This window comes from Leptinotarsa decemlineata, unplaced genomic scaffold, assembly GCF_025532065.1.
Source record: "Leptinotarsa decemlineata unplaced genomic scaffold, Ldec_3_MD MMD2_tig00004067_RagTag_RagTag, whole genome shotgun sequence".
Lineage (NCBI taxonomy): Eukaryota > Metazoa > Arthropoda > Insecta > Coleoptera > Chrysomelidae > Leptinotarsa > Leptinotarsa decemlineata.
This window is the reverse complement of record NW_027412602.1, coordinates 2,259,550-2,277,999: the sequence shown is the minus strand read 5'-3', so window position 1 is coordinate 2,277,999 and position 18,450 is coordinate 2,259,550. Positions and strand designations below refer to the sequence as shown.

General features: G+C 33.3%; 1 protein-coding gene and 1 long non-coding RNA gene across 3 annotated transcripts in view; one reads left to right on the top strand and one right to left on the bottom strand.

The window, feature by feature from the left end:
- Nucleotides 1–333: 333 nt before the first annotated feature.
- On the top strand, nucleotides 334–9,692 carry LOC111518316 (uncharacterized). The gene is made up of 3 exons (XR_002723948.2): nucleotides 334–528; nucleotides 2,732–3,178; nucleotides 9,372–9,692. It is a non-coding gene; the product is annotated as an uncharacterized lncRNA (long non-coding RNA).
- Nucleotides 3,401–18,450, bottom strand: part of LOC111518315 (uncharacterized) — a 32,252-nt gene continuing 17,202 nt past the window's right edge. For both annotated transcript variants that reach the window (XM_074178593.1, XM_023174732.2), the window contains 3 exons: nucleotides 11,876–11,955; nucleotides 11,680–11,822; nucleotides 3,401–7,789 (listed from right to left, as the gene is read on the bottom strand). In XM_074178593.1, the coding sequence (XP_074034694.1) occupies nucleotides 7,297–7,789; nucleotides 11,680–11,822; nucleotides 11,876–11,955 (716 nt within the window). In that variant the 3' untranslated portion in view covers nucleotides 3,401–7,296. The remainder of the gene's footprint in view (nucleotides 7,790–11,679; nucleotides 11,823–11,875; nucleotides 11,956–18,450) is intronic.

The following is an 18,450-nucleotide window of genomic DNA, read 5'->3' as shown; positions in this document are numbered from 1 at the left end:
ATCTCTAACCTTTCTTAGATGTTCCAGACTATCAAGGTTGCAAGTGATGGTCGTGTCTCCAGTCAGGTGGATGACTCTTTTCTGGATGGAATCCAGCAGCTTCAGGGTATGCTTAGGAGAGGAGATCCAGACATTACAAGGATAATCATCATGAATATTGTATATTATAATATCTATGGTAATTACACCAAATATCCCTTTTATAAATCCGCCCTTGCCTGTTCACTAGTTAAAATATATCATCCGACAACACTGCAAGGAAATTCATCGTTCAGTTTCAGAGACGAACATAGAACATAGAAGGCCTGCCACTGTCATCTATAAGCCGTAAGCTGTTTTCACAATTTTTTTTGGTGCTTTTCACCAAGTTAGCAAAAATAATTTTTTTTATCTGTTTATCATTTTCTGAAGTCTATAGTTTTAGTAATCGCACCAAAAACTTTACTATCACAATTTAAAATGCAGCAATCTCTAAAACATAACCTGAGTTTCTGGCAGTCAATTATTCGGATCAGCTAGTACTTTGAGGTACTGTAAAATTGATTTTGTAATAACATATTAAATATTAGTCATCTTTTATTATCGATCATTTGTGAAATAACTAATACCAAGTGAGCACATAGGTCAATACAAGTGGAACCTCATCTTCCCATAAAAGATGTATTATTTGTCTTGGAAAACAAATATTCATTGACTTGACTATAGTTTTCTTAAAATTGAATACAATGTCTACCACTAAATTTGAAGGAGACCTACAATATAGTGATGAACATGTTGGTAAAGAATATAAGGATGCTATTGATATCATGATCTTAACTATGAATATTGTGATGAAGTAAGCAAAATTAAGATTTTGAGTTTAGATTTTGAACCATCTCTTCAAATTACAAGTAACATGTCGGTTTATTCTGATGAAAGTTATTTAAATCAATTGAAGTGAATCTCTCAAAGAAGTCAAGAGTTTGCTGATTGTAGCTGTCATCATTAAACATACTCCTGATAAGACAAATTCACAGGTGTTACTCAGAATTTGGAACTCTCTTTTAGCTTCATCAAGGTGAGATATTTGTTCATTCTGATAAAAATTATGTATCTTCAGTATTCCTTCTAATCTTTGATGCAAAAAATTAAGGCAAATTATTCATAGACATATTGCTGAAATTTTTACTTTTTTTGTAACTAAGTACCCGATTTTTTTTACTGGTGTCATCGGCATCAACTACATTGGTCGTTAGTCTTGTGTCGGCAATGTTAATAACTCCCCGAGCCACCCAGGGAGCATCATGGCTATTCGCAGTCCATGTAACGTTGCAGAATCAAACTACCCGATAACCCAGACTATTATTTTACAACTTTATATTTAAATCTCCATGACATTATAAAAAGGAATACAAATTCACATGATGCATAGGAATCCTGGTGTTTTTGCCAATTCACTTTTGTTCTGTCAAAAACTCTCGAATCAAGAAATGAGTAACCGAATTTTGTACACATATTCAAAGATGGTATAAATTTTAAAATCAAAATCAGTTGAGCACATTTTGTTCAGATCAATAACTTATGGGCCATAATGTACTATAAATTTATTCCTGAATGTAAACAACATTGAAAATTGAAGTGCCAATTTGACATTGTCAAGTAGTGTCAGTGAGATGTACTCAGCACCTTTATGAATGAAATACTGAAAATTATTGAATCTCTTTATTACTTCTTTGTCTTCATATATTGAAAGTCAGTGTAAGAAGTTGAGGAGTAATTGTTATACGTTGAGGTTCATGATAAGTTACTGTTAGCATATTTTCTCTATTTAGAAGAGGGATCTTAGAATTATTGCTCAGAGAGGCTGGAGACAATACTGTAGAGATACATTTAAAATATTTTGGAATACTCACTTTTATGAACTGGGTGTATCCAGTCAGCATCAATATTGGATCTGGTCTGGAAATTTATTAATACCCAATGCACATCGAACCACACTGTATCACAGAAGTCAACTTCATATTGTGCAGAAGATTTTCAGTAAATTAACTAAAGTTACTTCTTCGTATGATCTACACGACTTTGTAAAGATTTTATTTTGAAATAATTGCTTTCTTCATTTCTATGTATAAGAATGGAGAAGTAGAAAGTCGAAACCTTTCTTTCTCAAAATTTAATCTCTCCTAAAAATATACCCCTTTCAATTCAAATTAAAAAAGGATCTTGTTGATAAAAAATTCTACACCTTTAAAGGTTTGGATTTCAGGTTTAGTGAGGATGTCGAGCAATTCTGCATGTCATAATTGGAAACTTGATAGATATCACTATCATAATACTCGTAATAAAAACTATTTTCGAAATTGAATAACATGTTTCATTTTTGTACAGAAAAATGTTCTTTTTTCTGTTACTAGTTTATATAACAAAATACCTGATTTCATCAGAAACTTACCCCTTAGAAAGATGAAGAAGAATCTGAAAATCATGCTTTTATGAAATGCATATTATTCAGTAGAAGAATATTTCGCTGATAGATTTTGAGTTGTTTGCTGATTTGTATTTGTTTGCTTTCATTTCTATTTCATTTTTTTAAAGATTTTTGTATGGTATTGTGTTTGTCTGTTTGTTTTAATAATTTGACAAGTTCTACACCCGTAAGGGTCCTTGCACCAAAAAACTAACAAACATTATCTATCTGCACTTCATTTGACTTCTGCAAATTCTCTAATGATTTAACTTTCTCGTTTTTCAGATTGTGGAAGGTTATACATCCAAAAGACAGTAGGAAGCATCGACTACTCCACAAAAAATTGTCGTTCAAAAAATATATTTATACTGTTTTGAAAGAATTTGTGGAAGAATATGAGAACGTATGTTTGAAATTCTCACAATTCAACACATTCAATCGATTATGGGAGGTATAACATTCGAAAAATCTATGGAAACAATTATTATGAGTCCTATAACTATAGATCCCACTAACCGTCCAAGCTTAAGGGATGCTCTTAGCTGGTTTTCACAGAATATTCAAATGTTCTTGATTCGATGAAATCAAATCTAATTTGTAACCCAACCTAGCCTACAGCAATAAATGAAACCAAAACTGAAGAAAAAATATCATTAGGTATATAATGGTAATGACGGTTTTTGCAATATTTTCAATTTGTAATGAAACAAATCTTACCAGTTCCAGAATGAAGTAAGTAATTTCCATTGAAAACATTGTTTTTTAAATTTCCAAAAAGGAAAAATACGTTGTTTTGAAAAGCACCTACATATTGTTTATTATGTCGTTTTAATATATTTATATATAGTCTGACTAAAATCCAAGCAAATCAAGAAAATTTTCTGAAATACAAGGCAAAATATTACACTGTCGTTTCTAAATTGGTCATATGATACTTTAAAGAAACCGCCAATATATGTACTAATGAAATATAATTTATTGAAATAATACACTTACATGGTATTCAAAAGAAGTAGGGAAACAACTAAAAATGTACAGGTGGATAGGTAACAAGATCATTTGAATAACACTTTGAAATGCGTCACAGCTACATATACTATATTTAAGTACGTTACTTTTTTAAGATGAATAGCACAGATATAAATATTTTACGTTCCAACTATATTATTATAATCAACAACAGTTAGATTATTGCATATATTAATCAGTTCACATCAGAAAATATTGGTTAATATTCTTTGGAATATACCTATATGAGTTTGTATAGTTTCAAAACCGGTAAAATTTCAATTTATTAACGAGAAAGTTCCCTGCAAATTTGGAATATATCATAACAGTAAAAGTGCAAATGCAATCTGGAATGAGTAATATGTATTATTCAATGTACGGTAATCCCCAATACTGATGAATACATTCTATAAAATCGTTGATAAAAGTACAAATTGCCATTTTGGCATGTTATTTCGAAACAACCATTCCTTCACCTTCAAAAGATGGTTGATGTAAAATCGGTCACTTGAAAAATTCACATTCAAGTTTTTACCTACTAATGTTATTCGAAAAATGGCCATTGTTTATGAATCTGAATAACATTCAAAAACTACTTGCTGACTTTGTAACAAGAGGTTTTTACTTCACAATCACGAATTATAGTTTATACAATGTATTATGCAAGTTATTACTGCATAGATGAGTGGGTTTAAGTTTGAATGAAAAACCGGCACTGACCTGAATTCAATATGGGAAATTAGAAAACAGGATGTTATCTAGTCTAGCAAAGGGGCTCCTCCAAAAACGACTTTTGAAAAATCAAAATCAAATGAGAGTCCTCTATAGTATTTATCATGCTATTCATTCATATTGAAATTAATTTCAATTCTATTATAGGTGAGAAAAAGTTTTGTATTACACCTAGATCTCGTAGGGCAGTTGGGCACACTATATACAATCCGGAAAAGTAACAAGAGCGTTATTTCTGAGAGTTATACTAATAAACATAACCTAGAACCCAATTCTACATGTGTCCTAGAGTCCAAACTGATTCAAATGTTGCAGATCTCCTCAATTATATTTTCTGAAAGAACTCCATATGTTTATATGATTTCAACTGTGTGTTATAAAGACAACGAAATGGTAGGAGAAGGAATATTTCTTTCATTAATATCTTACCTGCAATTTCCAGTATCATAGTCACAGCCCATTTCATTTGCATGAATGTATATATAATTCACTTATTTAAATATTCAGGAATGCTTTTAGATGATCTTGATAGATAATGCTAGTTCAAAATTCATAAACTACAGGTTGTACAGGACCTAAAAGTCCTCTCTCAAAACTTCAAGTCAAAATCACGAACTATCAGACAAGTAGTGTAGTTTTTGCTAAAAATATTACTCGAATCGGATGGAAAAATAATACCTATTATTTTAAAGTGAATTTTAGTATCCTGTTATATTTCTCATAAAAAGAAAAATGTTGATAGAACCAGTTATAGTTTCTTCAATCTTATCGACCTAAGGGCAATAAGACAATCATCTAGTTTGTCGTGATACTTATCACAAAGTTGACGCATAACTGATTGATTTATATTGAATCTATATTAATAGAACGAAATTTTTGACTTGTTTTACCATGTTATGGAAGGCATCTCCGAAACTTGATTATAGAAGTGGTAACTTTATTGGCCTTAATATACCATAAAATATAGAGTTTTTTACTTTTCCTTTTCATGTATGTAGTTACTTATCTCTACAATACTTTCTATAATATCATTAGTACTTTATCTCAATATTAAGAAATTTAAAAATATGGGTTCACATTCTTTTCAAATGCATTACTGATATCACTTTTTACAAGAAATATCCATGAGATACATATCACATAAAGGAAATAAACGCCAGTGCAGTGGTCAAAGGTCATTTACTCCAGGATACATTTATTGGAGAAACTAATGATACTGACTGTAACCATTTGCTATAAGACCAAGAAATGTACTGGTACACTTGAAGTTTTTTAATGTTTCAATACGAGATTATATTCAGTGGTAGTGTTAGTTACAACTACCTCTCATTAGTACTTTGGGATACTGAAATGAAGATATAATGTTTAATATAAAAGTATAAGATATGACTTCATTCATCCTAATTAAATTATTTAACAATTTACAGGGTACCAAATGTGAATTTGGCAACTCATTTATGTTTTACCCATAATTATCCAGTAAAAATATTTTGTTCATAGTTAGTTTTTTTACCTAATATGTAATTTGTACTTGATAGTCAACCCTTATGTTTAATTGGTGCCATACTGTTATTAGATCTGTATCTATTGTTATGGCCTTTTTCATAAATAAATAAAACTTTATTGAAAAGTTTCTCTTTTAACAAATAGCGGGGGAAGATGGCTGAAAGTGTTGAAATTATATATACTCACCTAATTTTGGAAAATGATGTTTGTGCAAAGTACCCATATGAAATAAAATAATGGGTCTTTGTTCTATTGGAGAAAATCAAGAAAGAATTGCAAATGCAAATGCAAATAAAATGGTAAAATGAATATTTCATGACAGTAAACCCACATTTTTAAAATATATTCATAACAAAACGTACTGTGTAGAGTTTTTGGGAAAACTGAAGCCATAGAATAGTGGAATGTTACCATTTTTGAATCTTTTACCTATATTTTTTGTAAACACATTTCAGGAGGGAAACAATGTAATGTTTGCTTGAAGGTTGTTGACAATGTTTCGTGGTGTATTTCATCAGTTCGGACTTCCATTGTCTAATATAATATATTTTAATTTTCATTTTTAATTTTTTTGTTATTAATGTTTTTAATTTTTTATTAATATTTCAATTTTGTATTTTTTTATTTTTTTTGGTTGTTGCTTGTATGCTATTTCTTTGTAATTTCAGTTTTCAATAAAATTGTTATTTTCGGTTAATCTTTTAAATTTTTTTCAGGAATTTCAAATCAATTTATATTATATTAGACAATGGAAGTCCGAACTGATGAAATAATGTAACGTTCATTTGAAAAAAAAAACTACTATTCGCCATTTAATTCGGTACTCTATATATTTGTGAATAATTTCAAAAGAAGGAGTGTATAATTTCTTTTATAAGAAATGTTTTTAGATAACTTCTTTATTCCTTTATTTCAAAATTCTCATGGAAGTTCGATGCGACAGAATGTTAATATGAATACTAGTTCAATTCAAATTGAAGAACTCTTGCATGATTTATTTGGGTAAAGTTTTTTACTGTTTTCAACTAGGAATTGCACTGATCATATGCCTTATTCGAGATCATACATTTTTGTATAATAGAGTTTAAGTATCTAACATCCTTGAATATATAAAAAAGATAAAAATAAAGAACAAAAATCTGAAGGCGCCCCAAAATATCAGAAACACGTTAGGATCACTAATAAATTGAATGCATTTAATGAATCTGTCCGTGCATTGTTTGGCTTACGTTTTTGTTCATCCTTCTAAAAGAAAACTTGAGTTATACTCAAACATTTATGCATACAATTATGGTATTCAAGGAAGTTGGACTAGTTTTGGCACTCTATTCAAGCGCAGTGACTGCTAAAAATTGGTTGTCAGTTCCAATTAAATACGAAAATCACCACAGCAAGATTTGTAATATTCATAACCTAAGCTATTGCCCAGGTGGAAAAAACATCTTACGAAATTGTGGTAGAATCACATTCTTGGTTAACTCTCTTTCTCTAGCCCTGCCAAAGTTTTCACCATCTGGGTATACTTTAATCAACATGTAGTATAACTAGAATCAAAACGAAGACAGCCTTTGAAGCGTTTCATAACTAGTATGTATACAATAACTTTATGCCGGTTTTGCATTCTTTTGATTCCCCCTATACTTTTTACCCTCTCCGTTCTGGTAATGGTTATTATTTGAACCTTTCCTACCGTTATACTGACTTTCATTGATTGGTAAACTAGGTAATGCATTAGAGCCTTCGGCAGGTGTTAAGTTATTTCTCTCGTGGCCTCTACCACCTTGCCAATAGCTCTGAGAATGAAGTGGCGGGAACCAATGTCCTCTGTAATTATTCCCTCGGTATCGACTTCCGCCTCCTCTTCCAGAATGCTGCCCGGAACGAGAAGGATTGAATCCGTTTTCCCCAATTCTTTGCTGGTAGCCTCCTTCTCTTGGAGAATAATGTGAGCCATTGTCACGGCGTGAATCTGAATTTTCTCTGCGCAGGCGTCTTATTATAACTTCCGCGTCATCCAGTTTTCGTAATAGCTCTGGATCCGGTCGAGCAGCTCGTTCTCGTTCTTTTTCACGATCTCGTTCGTAGCGTTCCAATTTCCTTAAAAAAAAACATTATTTTTATAATTGAGGAATATACATATTTTGGTGAAATATAAAATCTATAGTATCTACGAATGTTAGGAATCACACGTTAAAAGGTAAGACCTTGTTAGTCTTAATTGCACAAGTTTCTCAACTTCTGAGAGTTGTCGTTCGTATTGGGGTGACAGCTGATTAACGAAAAAACAGTTTTTTTTTTAAACAGATCAAGAAGTGCAATAGTAATAAAAAGTTTTAATCTTCAAGAGATGTTACTCAAATTAGGAAGTACTTAAAAATGAATTTCGACGTTAGATTCAGTTGAACCTCGAAGCAAGAAACAGGTGCAGTTTTCTGTAAGTTTCTGACGTTTATTGCTCTCGAGGCAGATGGCTTTTCCTGTATAGAATTTAGCAGTTTCAGAGTAAATGTTGCGATGGAGCCACACATATATGAGCAATAGTCCAAATAAGGTCTAATTTAAGATAAATCAAAGCGTGATAGGAAGTGGGTACCCTGAAATGATTTTGTCCGGTTTTTTCACGTTTACCTTCTTAGGAAAAACTGATGCTTGCGTTTTCGTAGCATTGAATTCTATTTATTCTGAACAGAAATTTCTTCTAGATTTATATGAAGATGTGAACTGGTCTATCTATGGTAAGAGACAAGTTAAGATTTAGTAAAGAGACAACTGGCTGTCGTTAGCATATATAGCAAAATATTATATTTCTGGTCTTTAAAAACAAATCGTTGATGAGTTCCCTGGGAATATTAGCATTGATGATAAAGATATCCAAAAGAGAAAAATCAAATAATATAAGAGTTTAATTAGTAAACCATGATATTAAATATGGCCGTAGGCCGTGAACATATCCAAAACAACAGCAGAGTTTTTGGAATGAAGTATTCTGAATGGTGGTGACATATCTGAGAAGGTTGTCCATTCTTCTTCGCTTCCGGAAACCATATTTATGTTCAATTGAGCTGTTGAAGAATTCCCAACATTTATTATTATTAATAGATATCACTAATAATAAAACAACTAGTCTGAAGTTATTTGGAAGAGTTTTCTTATCTTCTTTGACTAAAGGTTGAGTTTGAATAGTCTTACAACAAAAACGATAAACTATAAACTCATTTTCTGTAAGGCATGTTGAAGAGCTTCCAAAACAATGGTGTAAATTTATTGAAGCATTCATCGGTACGATAACAGGAATTTCATCAGGATCAGTAGCTTCATTTATGCTGAGCTGTTTCAGTATTCATCTAGTAAAAAGAGCAAGCAACGACACACTTCTAACTAGGAAAAATTCATTCAGAAATGAAATAAGTTTTTGGTCAGACAAACCCAGTGGAGATTTTATGGACTGCAAAGTTCAGTACCTATTAATTGACATATTTTTATATTTCAGTTAGTAGGATTTTCGTTTGCAAATTTTCCCGATTTTCGATTGTGTCAAGCGAAACTTTCTTTTCTGAAACCATTTGAGATTATCGCTATGTCCACGGGTGCTCTCCCAATTCTTTCTTGATTTTTCATACCACATTTAAGGAGCATACTTACTTTGTTCATTTATTAGATTTTTTCATTTATTGTTCAGGTCAATCAGGTTTGTGGCAAGCAGGCGAAATATTCATTTCTACTGAAAGAATTTATAGTTTCTCTTGAATTTGTTTCCATATGCCTTTATTATCTAATCAGACCCAAATAGATGTACCAGCCCTGCAGACTGACAACGAATATTGAAAGAGTTTATTCACCCATAAAACAATTGTTTTCGCTATTGAATTTGGCTTGGATAGAACATATTCAACAGAAAATGTGAATCTAAGCTAAAATAAATTGAAAAATCCTAGTTGGCTCGTTTATAATCTGAAAAAGTCAACTCACGACTTTGATCATCATTGATGTTTGGAAATTTCAAATGGAAATAAAAGAAAGAATTCTAATTTCATTGCCTAATCATAAAGTGAAAGCGTAGCCTGGATATAAGTGTAGATAGATTTTAGTTTTGGTTAAGGCCAACTATAAGGACTATTTTTCGGTGCACCGAATTAATATTCAAATTTTGAAGTTCTGTATCTGTATTTGTTGAGTAGGGAGGGTGAGTGCGTAGGCCCACTGCACATCCTCACAAGGAGTTGTCCTCCTAGGTCATCGTCTATCCTGTCCTTTCCAGGAAGGTGGACAGGTCTCTGGGAGACATCTCCTTTATATAGGCAGGTGTAGGCCAAGACTCGCCGAACACACATTCTCTTATTGACGATGACTCCAGACATTCGCATACAACATGCCTGACAGTTTCATCTTCCTGTTGACACATCCTGCATAAAGCTGTGTCCACTAGACCCATATTGTGGGTCTATTGTTTCCTTAGTTGACAGTGGCCAGTCAGAAATCCTACTGTTAAGCGTTGATTTTTCCTGGTCATCGCCAGATATTTCTTCGGCGCCAGCTTCCCAGGGTCGCCCAAGGTGATCCTGGCAAGATTGTATCCTTTGATTTCATCCCATCTCTTTAGGGATTGAGCATGGGTGTGACGTTTGGCTAGTTCCGCAATTGTCGAAGTCATCAGGCCGTAGGTGCCACTGGGTCCTAACATTCTTAGCCCAGCCGCCTCCTTGGCTAAAGAGTCGGCAATGAGATCATCTTTACTCCTGTCGTGCCCATTAATCCACCTCAGGATAATGTTATTATCTACCGAGGCTTTGGCTAAATCTTGGTGACATTCTAGTACTAGCCCTGAGGTAACACGTTTCTGTTCAATGCTAATAGGGCGTGTCTGCTATCAGTGTAGATTTTTATGCTTTTGCCAGAAATTCCTTTCCTGTTTATTTCTTTTGTAGCGATTGAGATACCAGCCAGTTCTGTTTGAACCACGCATTTTTCCCATTCCCTACTTAATCCTTAGGCTTAGTGATCTGGAGCACACTACACATCCTGGTTTTTGAGCCGTCTGTATATATGCGTATTGCATTTGTAGCATCTGACTCTGTGTTCTGTTTTATTTGTATTTTGTAGGGTTTATTAAACACAAACCTGGGTTCAATCGCATCCCTGGTTGCCTGCAGCAGATGTTGCGCAGTAAGCGCTTCCCGCCATAGGCTCAGCCTCAATTGACCCATTCCTACTTCAAGGTTTACACCAGCCGTGCGCAATCGTAACAACATGAAGTTGTGACTGGGTCTATGAGCAGTGGTTTTCACATTGATGAAATATCGCTTATTCCCATTATCACCCCGAGTTATTGTGAACAACTGGGAACACAGCACTGTAGGAAGTCGGTCTACTCTTCGTGAATAAGTAACAACATGTGCCTTACAGTCAACTGAATCCTACAAACAAGATCGTGTTTTCTATTTCTTCTCTGATGCTGGTATGAGTACAACACACGACCCATCGTTTAAACTCAGTTTGAACTTTATTGTACAATATTTTTTTTATTCTGTGACTGGTCATTTGCAAAAATATCTTTAATTTTTTTTCAGTTACATGAATTCCACGACTTTGTAAAACAACTAACTGACAGATACTGATTGATATTTCTCCATTTCATTCAATTGTAGATAAAATAGGATCGTACATTTTTCCATTAACAAATATAAGTAGATCTTTTTTGTAATATTGTATTTATATGTATATTAATGTTAACATTACTATCATTGTTGTATGGATGTATCCTATTTGAATAAAGCATTTCAATATTCAACATGATATATTTGCAACAATTTTATGCCACAATTCCGATTATTAATGCCTTTCTTATTCCAAAAATTTACTTATTGTAAGTATAATTTAAGGAAAATATTTCGTTTAGTACAGATGATAATGGATATGTGGGTTTGCTAACTTTAAGGCATAACAGGTTTTTGTTGATGATACTTAACTATTGTATGTAGGAAACTTACCTCTTTTGTTCATCAACTATTGCTGACAAATAAACATTTCTACTCTCCGTTTCTTCCAACTGCAGTTTGAGTTCTCCTAGTTCTTTCTCCAAGATCTCCACCTGAAGCGGTGTTATGTTAAATGTTTTTGGACTTGAGTAAACCTTGAACATGAAAAATGTTAGAACGAAATTTATACATTCACTAATAAATTTACCTTGTGTTTATTGTCATCTTCGGGGGAAGAAGGAGACGAAGGAGATGCTCCTTTTGAGAAAACCAGTTGGTACTGCAATTCTGAAATCAAGGTATGTAGTACAAATATACATTTTCGAAAGTTTTCCTGACAGAAAGCTCCAACTGGGGTCTGAAAGCTCCGGAGGAAATTTTCTTTGCATTGTCCTGAATACAAATAGAAATTGAAGCCTAATAGTCACTGAGAATGATTTGGCATTTGGCAATGATTTGGCATGGCATTTCAGGTTAGCTTCCCAAATTTCTGCTACCGCAGTTGTCGGTTGATTGGTCAAACCACCAACACTGACATAACAACTTGGCAAGTTGACTTCGGTGTCACACCAATAGGTGGTTCCACTTATGTTTCGCTTGCGTTTACGCAGCTATTTTTATCAAGTACTTTCTTTTGGTTTTTCTCATTTTGTCTTCAATCGAGGACCGCCTGCCCGGTACTGACGATGCCCAATAGGCTGTGAACAGCTGTCTACCGGTGGCTCTTAAATTGAAATCAATATGGGAATGATCAAAAAGTACTTATCTATTCATTTTATATATATATATATATATATATATATATATATATATATATATATATATATATATATATATATATATATATATATATATATATATACAGAGTGACCCATTTGAAAGCGGGCCACCTCTCTAAAACTGTTATTTATTATCCGATTCAGAAGTTTTTTTTTTCAATAGATAGAGCGTCAATAGTTCTATTAGAGTGCTGTGAAGTCGAAATATAAATAAAATTTTCAAGGCCTACTTCGAATTTTTTTCAAGGTCAAAAATCCAAAAAACATACTAGCGATTTTTTTATATGAAATTTGACGACGCCACTGGATTTGTGATGCTTTCAAATGGTTGTGACTGAAATTTCAAGATGAAATATGTTTTTTTAACAGAAATATAGCATAAGTAAAATTTTTATCACTTTATCTAAATATTTCGAATTGTCGTCATATTAAATCACAATATTATTAATAATATCGTTTAAAATGCTCTTTCACGTCGTTAGCAGTCGAGCTTGTAAACAGCAGTTATTCAAAATGGTGTCAAATTATGTTTCTTTCAAACAGAACTCCATAAAGTATAGAAGATAGTTATGTCCATCAAAACACTGCAGTTTTTTTGTCATCAGAGAAATGAAATATACATCTTTACATCAAATAGTAATCAATATTCAATAATCAATAATAACCAATACTGATGAAATAAATGAACTACAACAAAAAAATGGATTGAGATGAGAGTGCCCAGACATTAATTTCCGTACTTTGTAACTAATTTCCGATTTAATTCGATACGTTTATTCTACCATTTTCTAATGCTAACTAATCATAAGATTCGATCAAAATTCGATCATTGGTTTGGGGTAACATTTATGCAAGCCTGGTCTTATTCTTTCACGCAGTTCCTCTTTGGTGGTTGTCAGTTATTCCGAATATCTACATATCTTGGTTTCATTCAAACATGTTTGGGATGCCACATTTCGAAAATATTATTTTTATTAGAAGGCTTTGAAAGTTAAGTTGCCGTGGAGATGACAAGTCATTAAAATAAAAGACGAAAAGACACAAATTTGTCAGTATTAATAGTGAAGTTTATAACTCTTCAAGTACCTACACTAATAAAGAAGTATGGCAGATAATTTAACTTTGCAGGAGAAAATTGAAATAGTAAAACTTCGTGGTAACAACGACAGATCCGAAAGGGAAGTATGTAGAATTTTCAATAACATGCATCCGGAGCATCGAAATATTAGCAGAGCTACAGTTGGAAGAGTAAACAAAATTTTCAATCAGTATGGAGCTGTTAGTAAACATATCCTGAAGAATATTAATACTGTACAAAGGCAGAGACGAAATAATTCTGAACGAATTCGAAATTATTTTAATAATAATCCGAAAACAAGTGTGAGAATTGCAAGTTTGGACATCAACTTACCGCGTGAAACAATAAGGAGAAATCTTAGGAAATATAATAATATGAAGCCCTTTAAACCAAAGTTTCTTCACACCTTAGAAGAAGGCGATAATGAAAAGAGGATGGAGTATAGTTTATGGGCTCAAGGAGAATATCTAAATAACAGGAATTTTCTGAAAAAAATTTTGTTCAGTGACGAGGCAACATTCACAACCAATGGAACAGTTAATTCTCAAAATTCAAGGTACTGGACGGAAGAAAATCCACATTGGATAATAAATTGCAGAAGACAGTACTCCCAAAAAATAAATGTTTGGTGCGGAATATTACATACCAGAATAATTGGCCCCTTTTTTTTTTGAAAACAATTTGAATGGTCAAATTTTTTTGAATTTTTTGAAAAACGAGTTTTCCAACGCTATGGATGAACTTCCACTAGCAGAAGAGGCCCATATTCTATTTCAATTAGATGGCTGTTCCATCCACAATAGCAGGATTGTTAGAGATTGGCTGGAAGAAAATTTTCCTAATCGGTGGATAGGGCGAAATAGTTCACTGATTGAGTTTCCCCCCAGATCCCCGGACTTGACTCCACTTGATTTTTTTTTATGGGGCACCGTTAAGGAAAAAGTATACAAAACTCGCCCAACGAGCAAAGAGGAACTGCGTGAAAGAATAAGACAGGCTTGCAGAGATATCACCCCAAATCAATTATTGAATGTTTTGGTTAACATTAGAAAACGATATGATAAATGTATCGAATTGAATGGAGATTTGGTGGAACAGTCCAAAATTTAATGTGTGGGCATTGTCATGTTAATACATTCTTTTGTAGTGGTTCATTTATGGTTTTAATATTGATAATTATATTATGATATAAAGATGTGTATTTCTATTCTTTGACAACAAACTGCAGTGTGCTAATAAAGATAACTATATCGCACATAAAGTTGTTATGTTCTGAAGAAGTATTTCAAACCATATTATTTACAAAATTGTTATTTAATATACAACTATTTGAATTATTTTGACAGTGATTGGTATATTTTACTTATGCCATATTTCTGTTAAAAAACATTATTTTATCTTGAAATTTCAGTCACAACCATTTGAAAGCATCACAAATCCAGTGGCGTCGTCAAATTTCATATAAAAAAATCGCTAGTATGTTTTTTGGATTTTTGACCTTGAAAAAAATTCGAAGTAGGCCTTGAAAATTTTATTTATATTTCGACTTCACAGCACTCTAATAGAACTATTGACGCTCTATCTATTGAAAAAAAAAACTTCTGAATCGGATAATAAATAACAGTTTTAGAGAGGTGGCCCGCTTTCAAATGGGTCACTCTGTATATATATATATATATATATATATATATATATATATATATATATATATATGTTAACTCGAAGATTCTCACGGATAAAGTATGATGAGCTGTTTTCTCGGGTTTCGCTCCGTGTTTTGTGTATTTTCTCTAGTCTAGTTGAAAAAAACCAGACATCACCAGAAGATGGCAAATGAGACTTTGCCGAAACGTTGTGAAAATAATCCTTATGGGGAGAAAATACACAGAACACGGAGCGAAACCCGAGAAAACAGCTCATCATATATATATATATATATATATATATATATATATATATATATGACAGTTGGTAGTACTGTCATCTTCCAGGCACTCCTCGCCTAGAAGACGACAGTACTACCAACTGTCGAAAGCGCTCGCAGATAATTAATAGAAGATATAAAGCTTCAAATCCTTTTTGTAGAATTTAATATTGAAGTACTCAAAATAAAGGAATATATATATATATATATATATATATATATATATATATATATATATATATATATATATATATATATATAATTATTGGATAGTGGGGTATTGCAGCAAGTGAATGAGTACTCTGAAATATTGAGACATTGGTGAAGATGAAACTTGATATACAATTCTGAATGATTAAAAATTATTTTTTATGAAATATTACTTTCGTCAGACCGTTATTCACCTCATGCGTGCAAGATTCTTGCAAGATTCTCCCTCAATAAAATTTATGTTTTCTTATCAATATGAATTATAAGAACTCATATGGTAGCACTCCAATCTTGATCAGCTCTACTTGGCATATGATTGCAGAATTAAAGACGTGATAAAGTTCCTAAGATATTCATACATAATATCGAGGATGTCAGTTACCCCAGAAGTACTATTAGGCGCTAGAGTGGAGATTTTTTATTAATGTAAAAGGTAGCAAATTCTTTTTTCATATATATGCGAAACTAACAATGAGTCACTAGTTCGGACTTCCATTGTCCACTATATAAAATTATTTGAAATCCCTGAAATAACTAAAAAAAAAAAATTAAAAATGAATAGCTGAAAATAACAATTATATTAAGCAAAATAAACCTGAAATGAAATAATAGTGAAAATAGTGAAATAAAATACAAGTAAAATAGAAATATTGAACAAAAATAAACAAAAATGAAGAAATGAAAAAAGAAAATATAAATAAAAAGTTGAGAGATTCCAAGTCACGTTAGTTCACGACGTTTCGATTGTTAGTATCTACAATTGTCTCCGGGTGATGACTGGACTGATTCCTCCGAGAGATGACTATTTATAGGTCGTTCGAGTACCTTCACTTATCCCCGCTTTCCATTTTCCGCTTCACTGGTTCCGTGGGAGATGACCGTTTGGCGGGAGTTGGTCATTTTTTGCTTGATGATGGGTTTCCATATGTTGCGTATTTCTACGCTGGCTTGGCTGAATACGTTGTTGGACAACATGTAAGCGGCTTCCTTGAATTTTCTCCTAAACCAATGTTCTCTGTGCAAGATCTCAGCTTGGGACCACTCGATGTTGTGTTGATGGATCCAAACATGGTCTGCTATTCCTGATTTGCTGGTTTCCTCTCGCTGTGTGTGTTTCTTGTGCTTGGCAATGCGAACATTCAATGACCTCTTAGTTTCACCAATATAGGATTTTCCACACTCGCAGGGTATCCGGTAAATGCAATTCTTGGAATCGCAGTCCGCGTTTGGTAGCCTGATTTATGTGAGGCTGCTACGGATAGTGTTACCGGATCTGAAGCAGGTTGTGATGTACTTGGAACCGATTTTTCATATCCTCTCCGATAATCCTCTGATGTAGGGTCTTTTCTACTATCGCTTTGGAGTAGCCATTCCGTTGAAGATCATTTTTGATGACGGTCTAATAGAGTCTTGATGATTCCTTTTAGTTGATTGATGGTGGTTGGATTCGTGGTTCAGATACTGTCCCGTATGAGTGGGTTTTCGGTATACAGATGTTTCCTCCCACTTAGTGTCGGTCCTCTTCACCAAAACGTCTAAGAATGGAAATTCGTTGTGGATTTACTTCTCCATTGTGAAAGTGATGGAAGGTCTCATGCTGTTGATGTGTTTCAGGAAGGCCGCTAGTTCAGTGTTCCCATGGTTCCATATTATGAAGGTGTCGTCAACATATCTCAACCAGACTCAAGGTTTCTTGTGGGCTTCTTCAAGCCACATCAACAGCGTGAGACCTTCTATCATTTTCACAATGGAGAAGGAAATCCACAACGAATTGCCATTCTTAGACGTTTTGGTGAAGAGGTCCGACACTAAGTGGGAAACATCTGTATACCGAAAACCCACTTATACGGGACAGTATCTGAACCACGAATCCAACCACCATCAATCAACTAAAAGGAATCATCAAGACTCTATTAGACCGTCATCAAAAATGATCTTCAACGGAATGGCTACTCCAAAGCGATAGTAGAAAAGACCCTACATCAGAGGATTATCGGAGAGGATATGAAAAATCGGTTCCAAGTACATCACAACCTGCTTCAGATCCGGTAACACTATCCGTAGCAGCCCCACGTAAACCAGGCCACCAAACGCGGACTGCGATTCCTAGAATTGCATTTACCGGATGCCCTGTGAGTGCGGAAAATCCTATATTGATGAAACTAAGAGGTCATTGAATGTTCGCATTGCCGAGCACAAGAAACACACATAGCGAGGGGAAACCAGCAAATCAGAAATAGCAGACCATGTTTGGACCCATCAACACAACATCGAGTGGTCCCAAGCTGTGAGCAAACGGTCATCTCCCATGGAACCAGTGAAGCGGAAAATGGAAAGCGGGGATAAGTGAAAGTACTTGAACGATCTATAAATAGTCATCTCTCGGAGGAATCAGTCCAGTCATCACTCAAAGACGATTGTAGATACTAACAATCGAAACGTCGTGAACTAACGTGACTTGGAATCTCTCAACTTTTTATTTTCGTTTTCTTTTTTCATTTCTTTATTTTTATTTATTTTTGTTCAATTGTTCTATTGTATTTTATTTCACTATTATTTCATTTCAGGTTTATTTTGCTTAATATAATTTTTATTTTCAGCTATTCATTTTTAATTCTTCTTTTTCAGTTATTTCAGGGATTTCAAATCATTTTATATAGGTAGTAGACAATGGAAATCCGAACTAGTGAAATTCATCTTGAAACATTGTCAATCACCTTAAAACTAACGTAACAATGAGTTATTACCAGTTTTGTTAACTGAAAAAGATCTGGCTCTTAGGATTCAGGGTT